Source organism: Dermochelys coriacea, chromosome 2 (assembly GCF_009764565.3).
Source record: "Dermochelys coriacea isolate rDerCor1 chromosome 2, rDerCor1.pri.v4, whole genome shotgun sequence".
NCBI lineage: Eukaryota > Metazoa > Chordata > Testudines > Dermochelyidae > Dermochelys > Dermochelys coriacea.
The window spans coordinates 144130218-144151272 of record NC_050069.1 but is presented as its reverse complement, the minus strand read 5'-3'; the positions used below and the strand labels follow the sequence as shown (position 1 = coordinate 144151272).

Sequence of the window (21055 nt, the reverse complement as noted above, 5' to 3'; positions counted from 1 at the left end):
CATAAATCCTCCTATGGTGTCTGCAGCTGCCATTACATCACAGTAGAAATGAACCAATACTGATAACCCTGCTCAAATTTTAGGATCAAATAATAATTTAATGAATTTCCATGAAAAAGTCGTTGTGAGGAAAAGTATTTTTCCCATTTAAAATTGCACTTTTCAGACTCTTCTTCACTCAGCTGAAGTGCTAAGACACAGTTGACTATGGTAAGTGAACCATTCTCATATGTAATGAGAATAGTGTGCTTCTTGGTTAAATCAGCCAGCAGGAAAATGAAACCACGTTTCAAACCTTTTCCAAACTTTTTTCCTTGTCTGTTATCTTTTAAAGTGAATTTAGTGCTTGGAAAAGGTGCCAGATTAAACACTCAAAAGGTACAGTGTAGGCAATGGGTGTGGAAGCTTGCTAACAGCAACATTGCAAATTATGCCTCAATCCCCACCTGGATGAACCACTTCTAAAGGTCATTTCAATCCACTTTAGGGCTAGATCCTGCCTGGAAAGGAACTCCCTCAAAAGTTCTCAGCATAGCACTTAACTTCTGATCCTCTGAGCTGTAGCAGAACTGCTCAGTGACTGTGTACATCTGCAATGTATGGCCGTGATATCAGCCTCTAACTGTATTAGGGTAATTCTTCTGAAGTTTTCCAGCATTACTAACATGGTTCACCTTTATTAATATTAGCATCATTGGGAGCCCTACTGTAGATGGATCATTGGCTGCTGCCACCATTTTAAGTACTGGTTTGATTAGAACTACTCTCAGCAGGCTAGATGACACGGTGCTTAAAACAGCTGTAGGAGCTAGGAGTTTGTCTACACTAGGACTCCCAATATTGCTAACATAAGTGAAGGTGAACCATGTCATCAACACTGGGAAATTTTTGAAAAATGTTTCTCGAGTAGAATGGGCTCTAGACTCACATTCAGGCTGTAAGCTCACTCTCTTTGGGTGAGTTAAATAGTGTTAAAGTAGTAACAAGTATGTTTAATCAACCAATAAAATATATTATGAGTCACGATTGATATTGAGAAGACGTTGCCCTCTAGTAATCTTAAACTCAAACCATACTAATATAAGTACCCTAAGCAAATGGACTGTAACAAGCACTACATTCACTGTGTCCAGTGGGCTTCACTCCAAGCTAGGGCATGAGATCTTTGGCTGCAGTATGAAACCCTGTCCACAATGAATCGTTTGTTAACTGAAACAGTTGTTTTGTACCAATGGAAGCACAAACAGTTCAAGACATCCACGATGAATTAAGTTAAAGACACTTGCAATTTTGCCTTGTGTCTACACAAATTGCTTTGCTATACCAATTCTGCTGCAATGAACTCCTGGACATGATTAGCTGAAATAGTATTAAAAATACCTATGTTCCATCTCCACCACAGCTTCAAACATTAGTAACACTGTTATACCTGCACTTGTGATGCACCCTACTCAATACATTTACAATATTCCTAGTATATATGGGGCCTTAGAGACTTTTATTCAGTACACAATAACAGTGGGCAATATTGAAATAAAGAAAGAGACAAAGGTGATGTAATTTCCAGGCACTGACACAGTGATTGACTGTACTGCCAGAAGTTGCATGAAATAACTGTACATCTATCTACAGATCTCTCTTTGTTTCCTTATAGTGCATAGCTTTGTGGAAAATTAAAGAGCCCAACATGGGGAATAAAAAGGTGTTTTTCTCTCACACCCATCAATACAGAAAAGCTTGTAGGATGTGTGTAGGATTTTTGTTTGGCTTGTTAACAACATTGATACTGGGGGAAGGTTTTATGGAAGAGGTGTGTTTTACCCTGGTTGCTGAATATTAAGATTGGGTTTAGTCTGGTCTCTTCTGGCAAGATGTTCCGTAGCTGGGGTCATGCTGCCAAAAATGTTCTGCTTCTATATGGGCCTAGTCAGCCACCACATCCCTGTAAGTGCAGTCACTTTTGGAGATTACAGGAAATGGTGATTACAAGTGGTGGTAAGAGAGTCTCTGATGTAACTCTATCTTGATCCATTAGGTACCTTTTGAGTTATGGCCAGGACTTTGAACTCTCCTCTGAAGTGAATGGAAAACTAGACAAGCTAATAAAAGCAGGTGAAATGTGTTTGTAGCAGCCATTGTTGCTAACGAGGTGCGCCCAGCATGCTGTACCAGCACCTATCTTTTTGTAGTGGTTATGTTCACCCCCAGGTAGAGTTCAGTCGGGAGGTGATGAAAAGCATGGATCACAGTGGCTAGGTTCCCAACAACATCTCCTGGTCAGATGAAAGTGAAATATGGGAGCGTTGAACTTCTTCAGCAGCATGTGGGTGTGGGTCACTTGCCATGAATATCTGGGTATATCTCACTTAATCATATTCCTGCCTTTTTGGGGGTTCCAGGCACAGGGCGGGGCCATCTTGGTTCTATTATTCTCTGCCTGTGGCACATAATAGTCTAATCTCCAGTGGGCTGTAATACTGTGGTCTAATTTCAGTTGTTGGGTTTAGTGTGTAGATACTGGGTAGTGCTGGTGACCTCTGATATACAGAAGGTCAGACTAGATGATCCAGTGGTCCCTTCTGGCCTTAAACTCTGTAAGATTATGAAAAACACCAGCAAGACAAAAAGCTTCACTCTATCATGAAAATGGAATTACAGCCATCTCTTTAGCAGGTTCATAGATTCCAAGACCAGAAATGACCAGTGTGATCATCTTGTCTGACCTCCTATAAAACACAAGCCATAGGATACTCTGAATTAATTCCTATTTGAACTAAAGCATATCTATAAACAATCCTATGTAATCTTGATTGAAAAATTACCAATGATGGAAAATTCACCACAACACTTGGTAAATTGTTCCAATTCCTGATTAATCTCACTGTTAAAAACATACACCTTAATTCCAGTCTGAATTCAACTTCCAGCCACTTGATTGTGTTATACCATTGTCTGCTAGGGGCTATTATTCACTTGTACTATCTCTGCTTACCGTCTGTTGAGCAACCGCTGGTACCATCACTGGAACAGTAACGCATTTCAATCCTTTGTCTTCCCACCTCTAGCAAATTTGGATCAGGCAAGCGTGCCTTGCAAGTGTATCGGAATCGTTGTTCATAGTGGCCACCGTTGTCTGAGATATTGACCGGAGTCCAAGGAGTCCAGGGGGTGGTCTTTTTCAGCTCTGGACAGGGATTGGTGTTACAAGGCTGATACTCCTGGAAGAAAATGATAAACTGTCTATATTTACAGTATGGTACAGAATAAACAACCTGACGAGAATTTTGATCCCATCTACTTCTCCTCCAATCTTCATCCCTGCCAGTGGATTTTGAATTATAATAACCCAAAGGTTTTTTTCTACTTGGAGGAATATAAAGAATGGGCTAGATTCACAAAGGAATTTAGGAGTGGTGACCTTGAGTGTTCCCATGTCTAAATTTTGTTACCTAGAAAAATTACCGGGATTCACAAAGCGTATGTATGGCATAATGACAAAGTAAAACTATTTCCCCATGTTATTTCTCCCCCCACCCCACCCCTCACTGTTCCTCAGACTTTCTTGTTAACTGCGGGAAATGGCTCACCTTGATTATCACCACAAAAGGTTTTCCTCCTTCCCCCCATCCTTCCTGCTGGTAATAGCTCATCTTAAGTGATCACTCTCCTTACAGTGTGTATGATAAAACCCAGTGTGTATGATAAAACCCATTGTTTCATGTTCTTTGTGTGTGTATATAAATGTCCCCACTGAATTTTCCACAGAATGCATCCGATGAAGTGAGCTGTAGCTCACGAAAGATTATGCTCAAATAAATTTGTTAGTCTCTAAGGTGCCACAAATACTCCTTTTCTTTTTTGCAATATACTGCACATTTTTGTACTGATATTGCCCAACTGCATGACAGAAGATGTCATGGTGAAATGGCAGGTTTTGGCAGCCAAGTATGGGAGAGGTATGAGACAAGATAACATTGTAAATATCAACATTATTCACAACCTACTGAGATGAGTGGGGCAATTCACACCTTTTAGAACTATTGTTTCAGGCTGTCTGCATACTCAGAAAAACTCGATTGCAACAGTGTACCCTCAGGTGTGGTCTACACTTAGGGCTTGTCTACACTTGAAACGCTACAGAGACACAGCTGCAGCTGCACCACTGTAGTACATCAGTACTGTAGACATTACCTATGTCGACGAGATGCGTTCTCCTCTGTCGGCACAGATAATCAACCTCCCCGAGAGGCAATAGCTAGGTCTTTGGAAAAATTCTTCTGTTGACCTAGAGCTGTCTACACCAGGGGTTAAGTCAATGTAACCACGTTGCTCGAGGGTGTGGATTTTTCACACCCTGAGTAATATAGCAGAGTTGACCTAACTTTTTAGTATAGACCAGGGTTTATAAGTTATATCAGCATAGCTACATTGATCAGGCATGTGAAAAAAACATAACCCTGACCAACATGGCTACACCGGCAAAAACCCCAGAGTAGACTTAGCTGTTTTGACCCAAGAGTGCTTCTACAGATGTAGATAATGTTGTTCGGAAAGGTGGTGTATCTACACCAACACAAAAATACCTTCTGTTGATAAAGGCTCCGTCTACCTTAGAGGCACTATTAGCACTAGCTATGCCAACATAAACTACGGAGTGCAGACACATTTTCAAGGCTTTCTTTGCAATCCAGAAGGCTAAAAACATATGTCCTGATTCACCACTGTGTTACCCCAGCTTTACTTCACTGAAATCTGTGGAGTTAAACCGGTGTTAAAGCTGAAGTAATGAGTGGTGTGACAGGACCACCATTTTTTTTTAAACGAAAGGTTAGGCCTCATCTAGATTTAAAATTTAGTTTGACATAGGTATGGTGCTCAGGGGTATGAAAAATCCACACTGCTGAGCACTGTAGCTATGCTGGTTTAACCCCTGGTGTAGACGCAGCTCCAAAAATCCTTCCATCCACCTAGCTACCATCGCTTGGGTAAGTGGTGTTCCAACAGTGCCAGAAAAATCCCTTCTATTGCTGTAGGCTGCGTCTATGCTATGCGGTTATGCCATTTTAGCTGTTGTTATGCTGTTATAATCCCTGTAGTATGGACATGGCCATAGATTTTGAAGCACAGTTCTGCAGCAAATTGCATGGTAAATTCTTGGGTTACAGAATCACAAGGGCCCTGCCCGTGTGTCTGCGAAGGAGGCTAAAAATTCATAGAATACAAGTTTTTCACTCTTTACATTGACTGACACCTAAAGTAAAATTAAAAATAGTGATAGTTATTGCATCTTTAATAAAATTAAATATTAAATGTGATATTGGCAATATATTTTGGTTCTAGCTATACATAAAAACATAATGAAATAATATTATGTAATGGAACAGGATATGCATCTATTATTGTAATGCCAAGATTGCCCACACTTTTTGTGTTGTGTGATTTCAGTAATATATCAAAGTAAGTATCCATCAGCAAAAATGGAGAGCAACAATATTATGTGCAAAAGATATTCTACTTTAAATTGTAGATGGAATTTGAACTCATGGGGTTTGAACTAAGGGGCTGTTTAATTGCAGTGTAAATTTTTGTGTTTGGGCCCCTACAGGACCCTAGAGAGCCTGGGCTCCAGCCCAAGCATCTACACAGCAATTAAACAGCCCCTTAGCCTGAGCCCTACAAGCCAGAGCCAGCTGCCACAGGCAGCTGCCAACATAGAAATAAGTTTGAGGGAATATTGCCTCTGAAAGAGACGGTGCACAGAATAAATGATAGAATAGATAGCAGACTGAGTACATCCCATTATTTTCTGATTCAACTATAGATTCAAGACTAAAGATGATTAAAAGTACACTGTAGCATATTAAGAAAAACACACAACTCTATTTGTTAGCTACTACAGTTACAAGTAAAAGAACCAGTTTTCTATAGAATATTCTGTTTCCTATTTATCTTTTTTCTGTTTTCAGTTTCTTTATTGTTTCTTTTATGCATACAGTATCTCCTTGTTGCATGCACTTCTTTTGTTCTCTTTTCTGTTCTTTTTCTTTGTGATCTACAGAAGTAATCTTTCAACATACACAAGACAGCCACGTCAGCATTAATAACCTATTAAAATTCACTCATCATACGGGTTGTCTTTTAGGATTTGCTCTTAATGTACTGCATCGGTGGGGAGATTATTACTAGAATATTCTCTCAGAACTGTAAAATTGTATATTGATTCCAAATACTTCTGTGTTTCAAGTTACTCTTGTTGTTTGTTTCATTGTGGTCCAATTATATCATTTTTCAAAATTCAATAGCTGTAGTTTTGAGTTGGTAGCTGAAACCTTCTCATATAAAGGACCAGAGTCTCACCTGGTATAAATGAGCAAAGTTCCACTGGGTTCTGGCCCAAAATATTTGTTTCATGTTGTCATAAATATAAAGGGAAGGATAAACACCTTGAAAATCCCCCCTGGCCAGAGGAAAAACCCTTTCACCCGTAAAGGGTTAAGAAGCTAGGATAACTTCGCTGGCACCTGACCAAAATGACCAATGAGGAGACAAGATACTTTCAAAGCTGGAGAGGGGGAGAAACAAAAGTTTTTCTCTGTCTGTGTGATGCTTTTGCCGGGAACAAAAAAGGATTGGAGTCTTAGAGCTTAGTAAGTAATCTAGCTAGATATGCATTAGATTCTGTTTTGTTTAAATGGCTGATAAAATAAGCTGTGCTGAATGGAATGTATTTTCCTGTTTTTGTGTCTTTTTGTAATTTAAGGTTTTGCCTAGAGGGATTCTCTATGTTTTGAATCTGATTACCCTGTAAGGTATTTACCATCCTGATTTTACAGAGATGATTCTTTTACTTTTTCTTTAATTAAAATTCTTCTTTTAAGAACCTGATTGCTTTTTCATTGTTCTTAAGATCCAAGGGTTTGGGTCTGTGTTTACCTATGCAAATTGGTGAGGATTTTTATCAAGCCTTCCCCTGGAAAGGGGGTGTAGGGTTTGGGAGGATTTTGGGGGAAAGACGTTTCCAAGTAGGCTCTTTCCCCGTTATATATTTGTTAGACACTTGGTGGTGGCAGCAATATAAGTCCAAGGGTAAAAGGTAAAATAGTTTGTACCTTGGGGAAGTTTTAACCTAAGCTGGTAAAAATGAGCTTAGGGGGTTTTTCATGCAGGTCCCCACATCTGTACCCTAGAATTCAGAGTGGGGAAGGAACCTTGACACATGTGGAAAGAAGTAAAAATCCAGCAAAAAAAATAATTAAGCAGATGCAAACGGATGGGACCAGCAAGCTGCCTGAGGGTATGTCTACACTGCAATTAAAAACCCGTGGCTGGCCCGTGCCAGCTGGCTTGAGCTCATGGGGTTTGAACTAAGGGGCTGTTTAACTGCGGTGTAAATGTTTGTGTTCAGGCCCCTACAGGGTCCTAGAGCCTGGGCTCCAGCCCAAGCATCTACACAGCAATTAACAGCCCCTTAGCCTGAGCCCTACAAGCTAGAGCCAGCTGCCACAGGCTGGCCACAGGTTTTTAATTGCAGTGTAAACATACCCTGAGAAAAGATAGGGCTAGAAAATTCAGCAGCCACATAGGCTGTCAGACATCTTCTGTGTTTTACCCCAGCATCAAACCTCATATATTTCCTGCATTTGTCAAGATAAACCCCTATAAATTGAAGCTCTTCTTCTCTTGAGTATTATGATGCCATTATATGCAATTTTTTACCTTTGTTTGTCTGTCAAATCCAAAGTTCTTGAGTACACTGAAATAGCCTTTTTCTTCAAGAACCAAAAGTCTTGGATGCATTCAGAAACATGTTCAATCGAACTTAAAATGAATGTGCTTTTTATATTTAAAAAAAATCTAAATTGCTCTATATGAACACAATTTTAGACAAGCAGAAACTCTTCTCAACTTCTTTTAAAAGAAAAATTGATTACAATACTATATATTCCTACAGCTAAAAACAAATCACAAGTACTGTATACCAGGACACCAGCAAAATATCATTATATAAATCTAACTTAGTCTATTGCCATTTTCTTCATATTTTGCACACTATAATACAGCTTCAAAAACTTGATCTGAATGAACACCTGGGACCCACTATGCACAGACCCTGAAACAAAGACTCTTTTGCACTGCAAATTTCACAGCTATCCTGTGTTTGCGGTGTGCTTGCTGCTTGACTGAAATATACCCTGTGGTCTGTTTTTTGGGGGGAATCGTGTGCTGAGCCTAGCAGCCTGTTAGGCAAGGCTGAGAGCTTCTTAACAAGGCTTTGATCCCTAAGATCTTTAGCACCCATCAACCCTTAACCAGGGGGTGGGGCTACTCAGCAAGACCGTGGTTTTAAAAAGCCTGCTCCTAAGTGACCAGAGGAAACAGCAACCAGGAGTAACTAACAGGAATTCTGTGAGAGAGTTTAGAGGGCAAGTGGGGGGCTAGATACAGTTAATATTTTTTTAAATTTAAGACCATAAACACCCCCTGATAAAAACCAAAACAACAACAACAAAGGAACAAGCTGCAGGAGTAAAAACAGAATGCACGCAGAAGTCCAGCAACAGATTGGGGGCTACCCAGTTTATTGCACTCAGTGCAGAATGTATGATTACCGGCCCTATGGGCAGATGACATATGTATGCATTCAGTGCAAGGAGCTTCTGGGCCTCAGAGACCCTGTACAGGCTTTGGAGACCAGAGTGGCTGAACTGGAGTAGCGAAGGGAGACAGAGAAGTACATAGATGAGACTTTCCTGGACCCAGTAGAATGACCCCAACCTCGGTCTGACAGTATATGTGCTGTTGAGGAAGATGAAAGTTTCAGGGAAGGAGAACCTCCAACTGGAGCTAAGGAAAACGATCCCATAGTTGGGACCCTCCTTTCAGATGATGTTGTGGTATCTTCTTGCACTGTGGATACCTCTCTGGGGGAGGGAACTCCAGTTATTAGGAAGAGACAGGTATTAATAATGGGTGATTTGATCATTAGAAACAGATAGCTGCATTTGCGATGACCAGGAAAACTGCATGGTGCCTTGCCTGCCTGGTGAGAAGGTTGTGAATTTCTTTAGACATCTAGATAGACTTCTGTGTAGTGCTGGGGAGGAGCCGGTGGTCATGGTACATGTATGTACCAATGACATAGGGACGGATAGGAGAGAGATCCTGGAGGCCAAATGTAGGCTGCAAGATATGATATTGAAGCCTAGGACCTTCATGATAGATGTGACGGGTTCCCCCAGGGTGCCACCTGGAACTGGGGTACCACTGAGCCTGCCTGACCCACCAGCCTGGGCTCCCTTTACACTGTAATGCTGTGACCGGCCTGCCAAGTCCTCTCCTAGGCTCCGGTCTGCACCTTCACCAGCACACATACAGGTAGGGACACACCCAGCTGCAGAAACATACAGATGCTGTGATCAGCTCTGCATGGGAAAGCTTCAGCTGAGGAACTTCCCAGCCACTTAGGCATGCACCCCACTCTGGAGCGTAAACCCAAAATTATACCATCTTGCATTGCACAGGGAACTGTACAGTGTAAACTGTAATGCACCCCTCCCTCAATATGGAGAGGAATATACACAGCTTTCTGCCCCAAGTTATAGCTCCCACACACTGGCTTGTGATAAAGCAAAAACAAATGTACTAACTACAAAAGATTTTAAGTGATTATAAGGGATAGCAATCAAAGCAGATTACCTAGCAAATAAACAAAAATGTAATCTAAGCTTAATATAGTAAAGAGGTTGGCTATGAGCAGCAACTTACCCTAAATGATTATTTAAGCCAGTTGCAGAGATTCTTAAGGGCCAACTGCCCTTGCTTGCTGTTTAAAAACACCAGGTATTCCTCTCACAGGCTAGAAATCCTTCTCCTACATGGCTAGCTTCTGGGCGTCCATCTCTTTGTCTTGCAGTTCCAGGGGCCTTTGATATGCACCTTCTTGTCTGGCATTTTCTGCTTCCAATTCTTTTATTTTTAATTGTTTTAATTCCACCTGTCTCGTGTTCCTTCCCCCTCTCTTCTGCCTACAAGCTGCCAAGCTCCAGCTTCTTGCTAGTTTCGTTTTCACTCATCTTCCTGCTTTTCTATCCCTACTTCCCTTGCCCGAAACAAGCAAACAGAAAATAACAACAAACTGGTAACCACTTTGACTCATTTCTAGCCACCACACTTAAAACCACTACCAGTGTCACAGAGCAACAAACTGTGCATATAATCCTGCCTTCTACGCCACTGTGATGGGTTCACCCTAGGGTGTCACCTGGAACTGGGGTATTACTCAGCCCTCTAACCCATCAGCTTGGGCTCTCTCTTACACTGTACTACTGTGGCAAGCTACAAAGCCTTCCACCTTGCACTGTCACCAGTATTCATACAGGAAGGGAAACACCCAGCTACAGCTACACACAGGCTCTCTGACCACCAGCTTCCCATCCTGGAACCCTAGAGCAGTACCATCCTGCCATGGTCAAATCTGTCCAGTATATGGGTTTAATACCCAGTCCGCCTCTCCCTCAGTGTGAAGAGAACAATGCACACTTGTGGTAACCAAGCAGAGATTTTCACCAAGCACTCCAGTTAAAGCTCACTGGTTTAGATAAAAAGATAAAATAAGTTTACTAATTACAAAAGGCTAGATTTTAAGTGATTATAAATGATACAGATCAAAGCAGATTACCTAGTAAATAAACAAAATCGGAAACGGAGCTTAACACAGGCAGGATATGAATTAGGCAATTCTCACCCTGACTGATAAACAGGCTGGCAGATTCTTAAAGCACAAGCTGCCTTGGCTCTGCAGCTTGGGTTTTCCAGGTTTTCATACACAGGCTAGAAATCCCTCTAGCCTGGGACCATCATTTCCCACAGTTCAGTCCGTGTTCCTCAAGTGTGTTGTAGGGAGAGTGAGGTCTCATCGTAATGGCATTATCCCCATTTTATATCTTCTTCCCACTTGCTAGAAAGCTCTTTTGCTGTGACCTGGGTCAAACAGTTCCCATTGTATGGTGCTATCTCTGAAAGGTTTCTATTGAACACACTTCCTGGGGTAATCCTTGTGCTTGTGTGCATTCCCTCAATAAGCCATTAACATTGTTTGTCCTTTTTACTGTTGTACCTGAAAGGCTGCTTATTGGTATTTTCAACCTCACAACATGTTTCAGTAACACATTCGTAGCCAACTTCATAACTTCACATACAACAATAGCACATGCAAACTAACGAGATATTAATGTCTAGCAGACCAAGACTTTTAGAATGATACCTCACAAGGCACACTTTGTATAAAACATATCCTAAGTACATGATAATGGTGAATACTGGGGTGCTAGGATGTCACTGTAGCATTCTTAGAAATACTTCCAGTTCCACAAGCTGGGCCAGTTAGACAGGCAGAACTGCAGGGTCCCAAAGTGTGGATGAGACAATGGTGTAGGGAGGAGGGGTTTAGATTTATAAGGAGCTGGGGAAACTTTTGGCAAAGGGGGAGCTTATACAGGAAGGATGGGCTCCACCTAAACCAAAATGGAACCAGATTGATGGCACTTAAAATTAAAAAGGTCGTAGAGCAGTTTTTAACTAAGGGCTGGGGGAAAACCAACAGATGTGAAGGAGCATGTGGTTCGGACAGAGAAATCCCTTTGGGGAGGATCTATTAATGGAGATTCTCTATGTTCAGTAAGGAGGAGAGGATGGAAGATGATAAAATATGGGTAGGATCTAACGAAAAACAGTCAAATGAAAAAAAATCCCATTCAATTACATCATGTAATGGGAGATAGCTAAAAAGTGACATGTTCTTAAACTGCTTATATACAAATGATAGAAATCTAAATAATAAGATGGGTGAAATAGAGTGTCTCATATTAAATGAGGATATTGATATAATAGGCATCACAGAAACTTGGTGGAATGAGGATAATCAATGAGACACAGTAATTCCAGGGCATTATATGTGAAAGAAAACATAGAATCAAATGAAGTAAACATCTTAGATGAACCAAACTGTACCATAGAATCTAACTGGATAGTAATTCCATGCTCGAATAATATGACTATAGTAGCAAGGATATACTACTGACCACCTGACCAGGATAAAAAGAAAAGGAGTACTTGTGGCACCTTAGAGATTAACAAATTTATTGGAGCATAAGCTGTCGTGAGCTACAGCTCACTTCATTGGATGCATACAGTGGAAAATATAGTGGGGGGATTTTATATACACAGAGAACATGAAACAATGGGTGTTACCATACACACTGTAACGAGAGTGATCAGGTAAGGTGAGCTATAACCAGCAGGAGAAAAAAAAAACCAACCTTTTGTAGTGATAATCAAGGTGGGCCATTTCCAGCAGTTGACAAGAACATGTGAGGAACAGTAGAGGGGGAAAATAAACATGGGGAAATAGTTTTACTTTGTGTAATGACCCATCCACTCCCAGTCTTTATTCAAGCCTAATTTAATTGTATCCAGTTTGCAAATTAATTCCAATTCAGCAATCTCTTGCTGGAGTCTGTTTTTGAATTTTTTTTGTTTGCTCCAACCCCTCAGACAGAGACAAACACCTACAAGATCTCTATCATGCATTCCTACAACTACAATACCCACCTGCTGAAGTGAAGAAACAGATTGACAGAGCCAGAAGAGTACCCAGAAGTCACCTACTACAGGCCCAACAAAGAAAATAACAGAACTCCACTAGCCATCACCTTCAGCCCCCAACTAAAACCTCTCCAGCGCATCATCAAAGATCTACAACCTATCCTGAAGGACGACCCATCACTCTCACAGATCTTGGGAGACAGGCCAGTCCTTGCTTACAGACAGCCCCGCAATCTGAAGCAAATACTCACTAGCAACCACACACCACACAACAGAACCACTAACCCAGGAACCTATCCTTGCAACAAAGCCCGTTGCCAACTCTGTCCACATATCTCTTCAGGGGACACCATCATAGGGCCTAATCACATCAGCCACACTATCAGAGGCTCGTTCACCTGCACATCTACCAATGTGATATATGCCATCATGTGCCAGCAATGCCCCTCTGCCATGTACATTGGTCAAACTGGACAGTCTCTACGTAAGAGAATGAATGGACACAAATCAGACGTCAAGAATTATAACATTCAAAAACCAGTTGGAGAACACTTCAATCTCTCTGGTCACTCGATTACAGACCTAAGAGTGGCTATCCTTCAACAAAAAAGCTTCAAAAACAGACTCCAAGGAGAGACTGCTGAATTGAAATTAATTTGCAAACTGGATACAATTAACTTAGGCTTGAATAGAGACTGGGAATGGATGAGTCATTACACAAAGTAAAACTATTTCCCCATGTTATTTCTCCCCCCCACCCCACCCCCCACTGTTTCTCAGATATTCTTGTTAACTGCTGGAAATAGCCTACCTTGCTTGTCACCATGAAAGGTTTTCCTCCTTTCCCCCCCCACCCCGCTGCTGGTGATGGCTTATCTTAAGTGATCACTCTCATAGATTCATAGATACTAAGGTCAGAAGGGACCATTCTGATCATCTAGTCCGACCTCCTGCACAGCGCAGGCCACCGAATCTCACCCACCCACTCCTACGAAAAACCTCACCTATGTCTGAGCTATTGAAGTCCTTAAATCATGGTTTAAAGACTTCAAGGAGCAGAGAAGCCTCCCTCAAGTCAACCATGCCCATGCTACAAAGGAAGGCAAAAAACCTCCAGGGCCTCTCCAATCTGCCCTGGAGGAAAATTTCTTCCAAACCCCAAATATGGCAATCAGTTAAACTCTGAGCATATGGGCAAGATTCACCAGCCAGATACTACAGAAAATTCTTTCCTGGGTAACTTTCTTTCTCCTTACAGTGTGTATGATAAACCCATTGTTTCATGTTCTCTCTGTGTGTATATCAATCTCCCCTCTGTTTTTTCCACCAAATGCATCCGATGAAGTGAGCTGTAGCTCACGAAAGCTTATGCTCTAATAAATTTGTTAGTCTCTAAGGTGCCACAAGTACTCCTTTTCTTTTTGCGAATACAGACTAACAGACTAACTACGGCTGCTACTCTGAAACTTTTAAGTCTGTAATCAAGTGACCAAAGAGATTGAAGTGTTCTCCGACTGGTTTTTGAATGTTACAATTCTTGACGTCTGATTTGTGTCCATTTCTTCTTTTATGTAGAGACTGTCCAGTTTGACCAATGTACATGGCAGAGGGGCATTGCTGGCACATGATGGCATATATCACATTGGTAGATGTGCAGGTGAACGAGCCTCTGATAGTGTGGCTGATGTGATTAGGCCCTATGATGGTGTTCCCTGAATTGATATGTGGACAGAGTTGGCAACGGGCTTTGTTGCAAGGAGAGGTTCCTGGGTTAGTGTTTTTGTTGTGTGGTGTGTGGTTGCTGGTGAGTATTTGCTTCAGGTTGGGGGGCTGTCTCTAAGCAAGGACTGGCCTGTCTCCCAAGATCTGTGAGAGTGATGGGTCATCCTTCAGGATAGGTTGTAGATCCTTGATGATGCATTGGAGAGGTTTTAGTTGGGGGCTGAAGGTGATGGCTAGTGGAGTTCTGTTATTTTCTTTGTTGGGCCTGTCCTGTAGTAGGTAACTTCTGGGTACTCTTCTGGCTCTGTCAATCTGTTTCTTCACTTCAGCAGGTGGTTATTGTAGTTCTTACAAGCGTTCCCCCCACCCTCTTGCTGGTAATAGCTCACCTTTCCAGTCACTCTTGTTACAAACTGTATGGTAATACCCATTGTTTCATGTTCTCTGTGTATATAAAATCTCCCCACTATATTTTCCACTGTATGCATCCGATGAAGTGAGCTGTAGCTCACGAAAGCTTATGCTCTAATAAATTTGTTCGTCTTTAAGGTACCACAAGTACTCCTTTTCTTTTTACGGATACAGACTAACATGGGCTGCTACTCTGAAACCTGTCATTATGACCACGATAGTGATAGTAACTGTGAAATGCTCAGGGAGATTAGAGAGGCTATACAAATAAAAAAACCTCAATAATAATGGGGGCTTTCAACTATCCCCATATTGACTGGGTACATATCATCTCAGTATGGGATGCAGAGACAAAATTTCTTTACATCTTAAATGACTGGTTCTGGGAGCAGCTAGTCCTAGAAACCACAATAGGAGAGGTAATTCTTAATTTAGTCCTAAGTGAAGCCCAGGATCTCGTCCAATAGGTGAATATAGCTGGACTGCTTGGTAATAGTGACCATAACATAATTAAATTAAACATCCCTGTGGTGGGGAAAAACACCACAGCAGCCCAACACGGTAGCATTTAATTTTATAAAGGGGAACTACACAAAAATGAGGAAGTTAGTTAAACAGAAATTAAAAGGTACAATTCTAAAAGTGAAATCTCTACAAGCTGCATGGAAACTTTTTAAAGACACCATAATAGAGGCTCAATGTAAATGTATACCCCAAACTAAGAAACATAGTAATAGAACCAAAAAAATGGCCACTGAGCCTAAACAACAAAATAAAAGAAGCAATGAAAAGCCAAAAGGCATCCTTTAAAAAGCGGAAGTTAAATCCTAGTGAGAAAAACAGAAAGGAGCATAAACTCTGGCAAGTGAAGTGTAAAAATATAATTAGGAAGGCCAAAAAAGAATTTGAAGAAGAGCTAGCGAAAGACTCAAAAAGTAATAGCAATTTTTTTTTAAGTACATCAAAAACAGGAAACATGCCAACAGCCAGTGGGGCCACTGGACAATTGAGATCCTAAAGGTGCATTCAAGGACAATAAGGCCATTGCAGAGAAACTAATTGGATGATTTGAATTGGTCTTCATGGCTGAGGATGTGAGGGAGATTCCCAAACCTGAACTATGCTTTTTAGCTGACAAATCTGAGGCACTGTCTCAGATTGAGGTGTCATTAGAGGAGGTTTTCGAACAAATTGATAAATTAAACAGCAATAAGTCATCAAGACCAGATAGTATTCAACCAAGAGTTTGAAGGAACTCAAATGTGAAATTGCAGAATCTCCCCATTTGCCACTGAATGCATCTGATGAAGTGAGCTGTAGCTCACGAAAGCTTATGCTCAAATAAATTTGTTAGTCTCTAAGGTGCCACAAGTACTCCTTTTCTTTTTGCGAATACAGACTAGCACAGATGCTCTGATAATTGTGGTTTGTATCCTATCATTTAAATCAGTGTCTGTAACAAATGACTAGAGGATAACTAATGTGATGCCAACTTTTAAAAAGGGCTCCAGAGGTGATCCCGGCAATTACAGGCCAGTAAGCCTGACTTCAGAACCAGGCAAATTGGTTGAAACTATAGTAAAGAACAGACTTGTCAGACACATAGATGAACATAATTTGTTGGGGGAAGAGTAAACATGTTTTTAGTAAAGGGAAATTGTGACTTACACATCTCCTAGAATTCTTTGACAGGGTTAACAAGCATGTGGACAAGAGGGATCCACTGGATATAGTGTATTTAGATTTTCAGAAAGTCTTTGACAAGCTCCCTCACCAAAGGCTCTTAAGCAAAGTAGGCTATCATGGGATAAGAGGGAAAGTCGTCTCATGGATTGGAAACTAGTTAAAAGATAGGAAACAAAGGTTAGGAATAAATGATCAGTTTTCAGAATGGAGAGAGGTAAATAGTGGTGTCCCCCAGGGGTCTGTACTGGGACCAGTACTATTCAACATATTCATAAATGATCTGGAAAAAGGGGTAAACAGTGAGGTGGCAAAATTTGCACATGATATAAAACTACTCAAGATAGTTAAATCCAAATCAGACTGCAAAGAGCTACAAAGAGATGTCACAAAACTGCCTGACTGGGCAACAAAATGTCAGATGAAATTCAATGTTGATAAATGCAAAGTAATGCACGTTGGAAAACATAATCCCAACTATACATATAAAATGATGGGATCTAAATTAGCTGTTACCACTCAAGAAAGAGAGCTTGGTGTCATTTTGGATAGTTATCTGAGAAAATCCATTCAATGTGCAGCGGCAGTCAAAAAAGCAAACAGAATGTTGGGAATCATTAAGAAAGGGATATATTGTAAGACAGAAAATATCATATTGTCTCTATATAAATCCATGGTATGCCCACCTCTTGAATACTGCGTGCAGATGTGGTCGCCCCATCTCAAAAAAGATATATTGGAATTGGAAAAGGTTCAGAAAAGGACAACAAAAATTATTCGTATGGTATGGCATAGCTTCCATATGAGGAGAGATTAATAAGATTGGGACTTTTGAACTTGGAAAAGAGACGACTAAGGGGGAATATAATAGAGGTCTATAAAATGATGGCTGGTGTGGAGAAAGTAAAGAAGGAAGTGTTATTTACTCCTCATAACACAAAAAGTAGGGGTTACCAAAGGAAATTAATAGGCAGCAGGTTTAAAACAAACAAAAGGAAGTATTTCTTCAAACAACACACAATCAAGCTGTGGAACTCATTGCCAGAGGATGTTGTGAAGGCTAAGACTATAACAGGGTTCAAAAAAGAACTAGATAAATTCATGGAGGATACGTCCATCAATGGCTATTAGTCAGGATGGGCAGGGACGGTGTCCCTAGCCTCTGTTTGCCACGAGCTGGGAATGGTTGACAGGGGATGGATCACTTGATGATTACCTGTTCTGTTCATTCTCTCTGGGGCACCTGGCATTGGCCACTATTGGAAGACAGGATACTGGGCTAGATGAACCTTTGGTCTGACACAGTCTGGCCATTCTTATGTTCTTATATTCTTATGAGGTAGAAACATAGCTGTCTGTTCTGGCAGCCAAACTAGAACCAACATGACAATGAGGCTTTGCACTGGGGAGAAGGGAGTGCTCAAATATTTAAAGGGACAGGATATCACATAGAGAAGTTCCATACTAGCAGTTGGCAGGGCTGCTACCATAGAATGACCATGAAAATAGAGACAGCCTTGACAATTTTAAATGAAAAAGATAAGGTTACAGACTATTTGAAATCCAGTGTATTTCTTTACTCTGTTTCTTAGTCACTGCCTACCTCATAAAAGAATAGCCTTTTAATCTCACTTTTCCAGAAACAAAAATTGAACAAAAGAGCTATCTCTCTCTCTCCCCCATTTCTCCTTAAATAGAGGTCATCTAATGTACATGGAATGTAGCTCATGTCTAGGACCTAAATACACAAAGACTGTTATTGAAAGATTGAAGATGTTATGTGTCTGACCTTTTTGGGTCAGCCGTGAGGAAGGGTTCTGGGCCTGCTCCCTATGCACATCCTTTTAGTTTGGGGCGTGGCCAGGGCTAGTCCAGTTGTCCCAGAGTTGGGGCTTCTCTGTAGGATCTCCTTGGCCGGGGAAGACATATTTGCCTCCAGTGGCTGTACTGGCAAGTAGGCTGGTGATCTGTGCCTTTAGGCACGCATACAGAGAGCTCCTGCCTCTTTGCCAGTCAGCCCCTGACTGAGCCAGACTCCCTTCTTTTCTCCTCCTCCAGGTCTGGCATTGGCTGCAGGTATAATGGGGCTAGCTGAACCCACAGGTGTTCTTTAACCCCTGCTGTGCCCGGCTGCAGTCTCTCTGCTCCTTCACACATCCCCCCACTCATGACCCCCTCCAACTGCTCTCCACCATCCCATGAAAAGAAGTCTGGATTTAGATGGGCTCTCCCAGCCTGGTGCTGGATGCAGAAGGAGAAGAGCTGAAGGGAAAGATACCATGTCATGATTAGGGAATTTGTGTCCTTCATGGCGTGGAGCCAGCGAAGGGGTGTATGGTCGGTAACTAGGGTGAAGTGCATACCCAGAAGATAATAACCAAGTGAATCCATGGTCCATTTTACCGCCAGGGCTTCTTTCTCGATTACAGAATAGGTCTTCTCTTGCGGGTACAGCTCCCTGCTAAATACAGGGTGGGGTGTTCATTGCCCCCTACTACCTGTGATAGAACTGCTCCTAGGCCCACGTCTGAGATGTCTGTTTGTAACAAAAACTCCCTGGTGAAGTACAGGCTGAACAAGACAGGTTCCTGCGGGAGCCGGGCCTTCAGATTTTAAACACCTTCCCACAGGCTGTGGTCCCGGGATCCTTTTAGGACCTTGTTTTTGAGGAGATAGGAAAGGGGGGACGCAATGGAGGAGAACCCTGGGATAAAGCAGCAGTAATATCCGGCTGTACATGCTACTTTGAGGATGCATGGGGCACAGCTGGAGGGCCTGGACTTTGCTAATCAAGGGTCGGATTATGCCCTTTCCCAAAATGTACCCGAGGTACATGGTCTCATTCTTCCCAAGGTGACATTTGGTGGGGTTCGTCATCAGGCCAGCCTCGAGGGAATGCAAGACCATGGTCACGTTTCATATGGTGTTGCTGTGACGACTATAAATCACCACATTATCTAGGTACACGGCTGCATATCTGCTATGGGGATGGAGAATCTGGTTCATCATCAACTGAAATGGGGCCAAGGTCCCATGCAAACCGAAGGGCATGGTCTGGAACTGGAAAAGCCCAAAGCAGGTGGAGAAAGCGTTTTTTCTCCTGGACTCGAGTGTGAAGGGGATCTGCCAATAGCCCTTTGTTAAGTGTAAAGTGGTGATGTATTCCACCTTTCCCAGCTGGTCAAGCAGTTCATCCACCTGAGGCAACAGATAAGCATCGAACTTTGATACTGCATTCATCTTGCGGAAGTCGATGCAAAAGTGGGTGCTTCCATCGGGCTTAGGGACCAGTACCACGGAACTTTTCCCATTGCTAAACGAGTTTTGCTAGGTCACCCATGCTCGCCAAGTCCAGATCTTTCCAAAGCTACATTCTATGTACAGACAGTTTCTGGACCAGTGTCCAGAACAGCTACAAGTAAAACACAGATCCTGATCTTGGACTTCCTGCTTGGGTACCCAGTGGTCTGGTCACGACGGGTCTCCCCAAATTCTGGGCTGAGTACAGGCCCGGGCTGGGCCTCCGGTGGACCTGTGGGTAACAGCTCTGGATCTCTGGGTCAGGGGGCTCTGGCACCCCGGATCGTCTGGATCCTTGACCCCTCCGAAGCTCTGGTAGGGAGGGAGGATGCCAACGTTCCTCATGATCCTGGGGTCTGTAGGTGGTTCTCTCCTTTAGGGGCACGGGGCTCTTGGTTCAAGCCAACCCCGAAGGGGGCCTCATCATGGGGGACTTGCCAGCTAGGTAGTTCTCCATGAGCTGGATGGCATCCGTCATGGTGTCAGGATGATGTCACAACACCCACTCTCTTCCACCAGGGGCCAGGATCCAGACAAACTGCTCTAGCAGGACCTGCTCAGCGACCTGCACCCCTGTCTTTGCTTCTGGTTTGAGCAGCTTCTGGACTACCAAAGAAGGTTGCTGGAATGTTTCCTCCAAGATATCTAGGGCGTCGAGGATTGCTGCCTTAACTTGGACATAGTCCTGGGTGGCAGCGGGGTCTAAAGCACGGTATGTGGTCTACACTACCCTAGTTAAGTACAGGGCCAGCACTGCATCCACCTGGTCTACCCGCTACTGTGGCCACCCGCTTGAAAGTCTCTAAGAAGACAGGATCATGACAGGATCATCGTCAGGCCCCATTTTGGCAAGCTGGATGGGGCGGGGTTAGGTAGCTTTGCTGGATGCCACCTGTTGGACCAGCTGCTGCTGCTGCTGGGCTGCCAGTTCATGAATTAGCTGCTGCATGGTCACCTGCTGCAGGAGTAGTTGTTGTTGTTGTTGATGGTGGGTGTTTTGCTCGTTCATCCATTTCAGAAGCTGTTCCATCTCCATTCAAGGGTTTGTCCTCGGGACTGTCTCTCTCTCTCTTTCTCTCTCTCCTTTTCTTTCTTTCTTTTTCATTCCCTTCAGCAGGGACTAGGGCGATGCCTGCATTCTCCACGATTTGTGATAGGGCCCTCAGTGGCCAGGAAGCCTAGTGGCTAGATCGTTGGTTAGGGGAGCTGTAAGGAGACCTGACCCCTCCTTCTCCCTTAGGACCTGGCCAAGGGTCCTATGTTGCTCAACCCCTAAACAGGGGAGATGGATCTTCCTCCCAGCTGTGAGCGGGGGTTCAAGGCCTGCTTTCCTAGC

At 42.6% G+C, this 21055-nt stretch overlaps 1 protein-coding gene and 1 long non-coding RNA gene across 3 annotated transcripts in view; one reads left to right on the top strand and one right to left on the bottom strand.

Moving 5' to 3' along the window:
- The window catches only part of SEMA5A (semaphorin 5A), a 627428-nt gene that overhangs the window by 53361 nt on the left and 553012 nt on the right, over nucleotides 1–21055 (bottom strand). For both annotated transcript variants that reach the window (XM_038392658.2, XM_038392657.2), the window contains exon 16: nucleotides 2993–3218. In XM_038392658.2, the coding sequence (XP_038248586.1) occupies nucleotides 2993–3218 (226 nt within the window). The remainder of the gene's footprint in view (nucleotides 1–2992; nucleotides 3219–21055) is intronic.
- LOC122458826 lies at nucleotides 245–17053 on the top strand. Its single transcript, XR_006279105.1, has 3 exons — nucleotides 245–255; nucleotides 390–398; nucleotides 16952–17053. It is a non-coding gene; the product is annotated as an uncharacterized LOC122458826 (long non-coding RNA).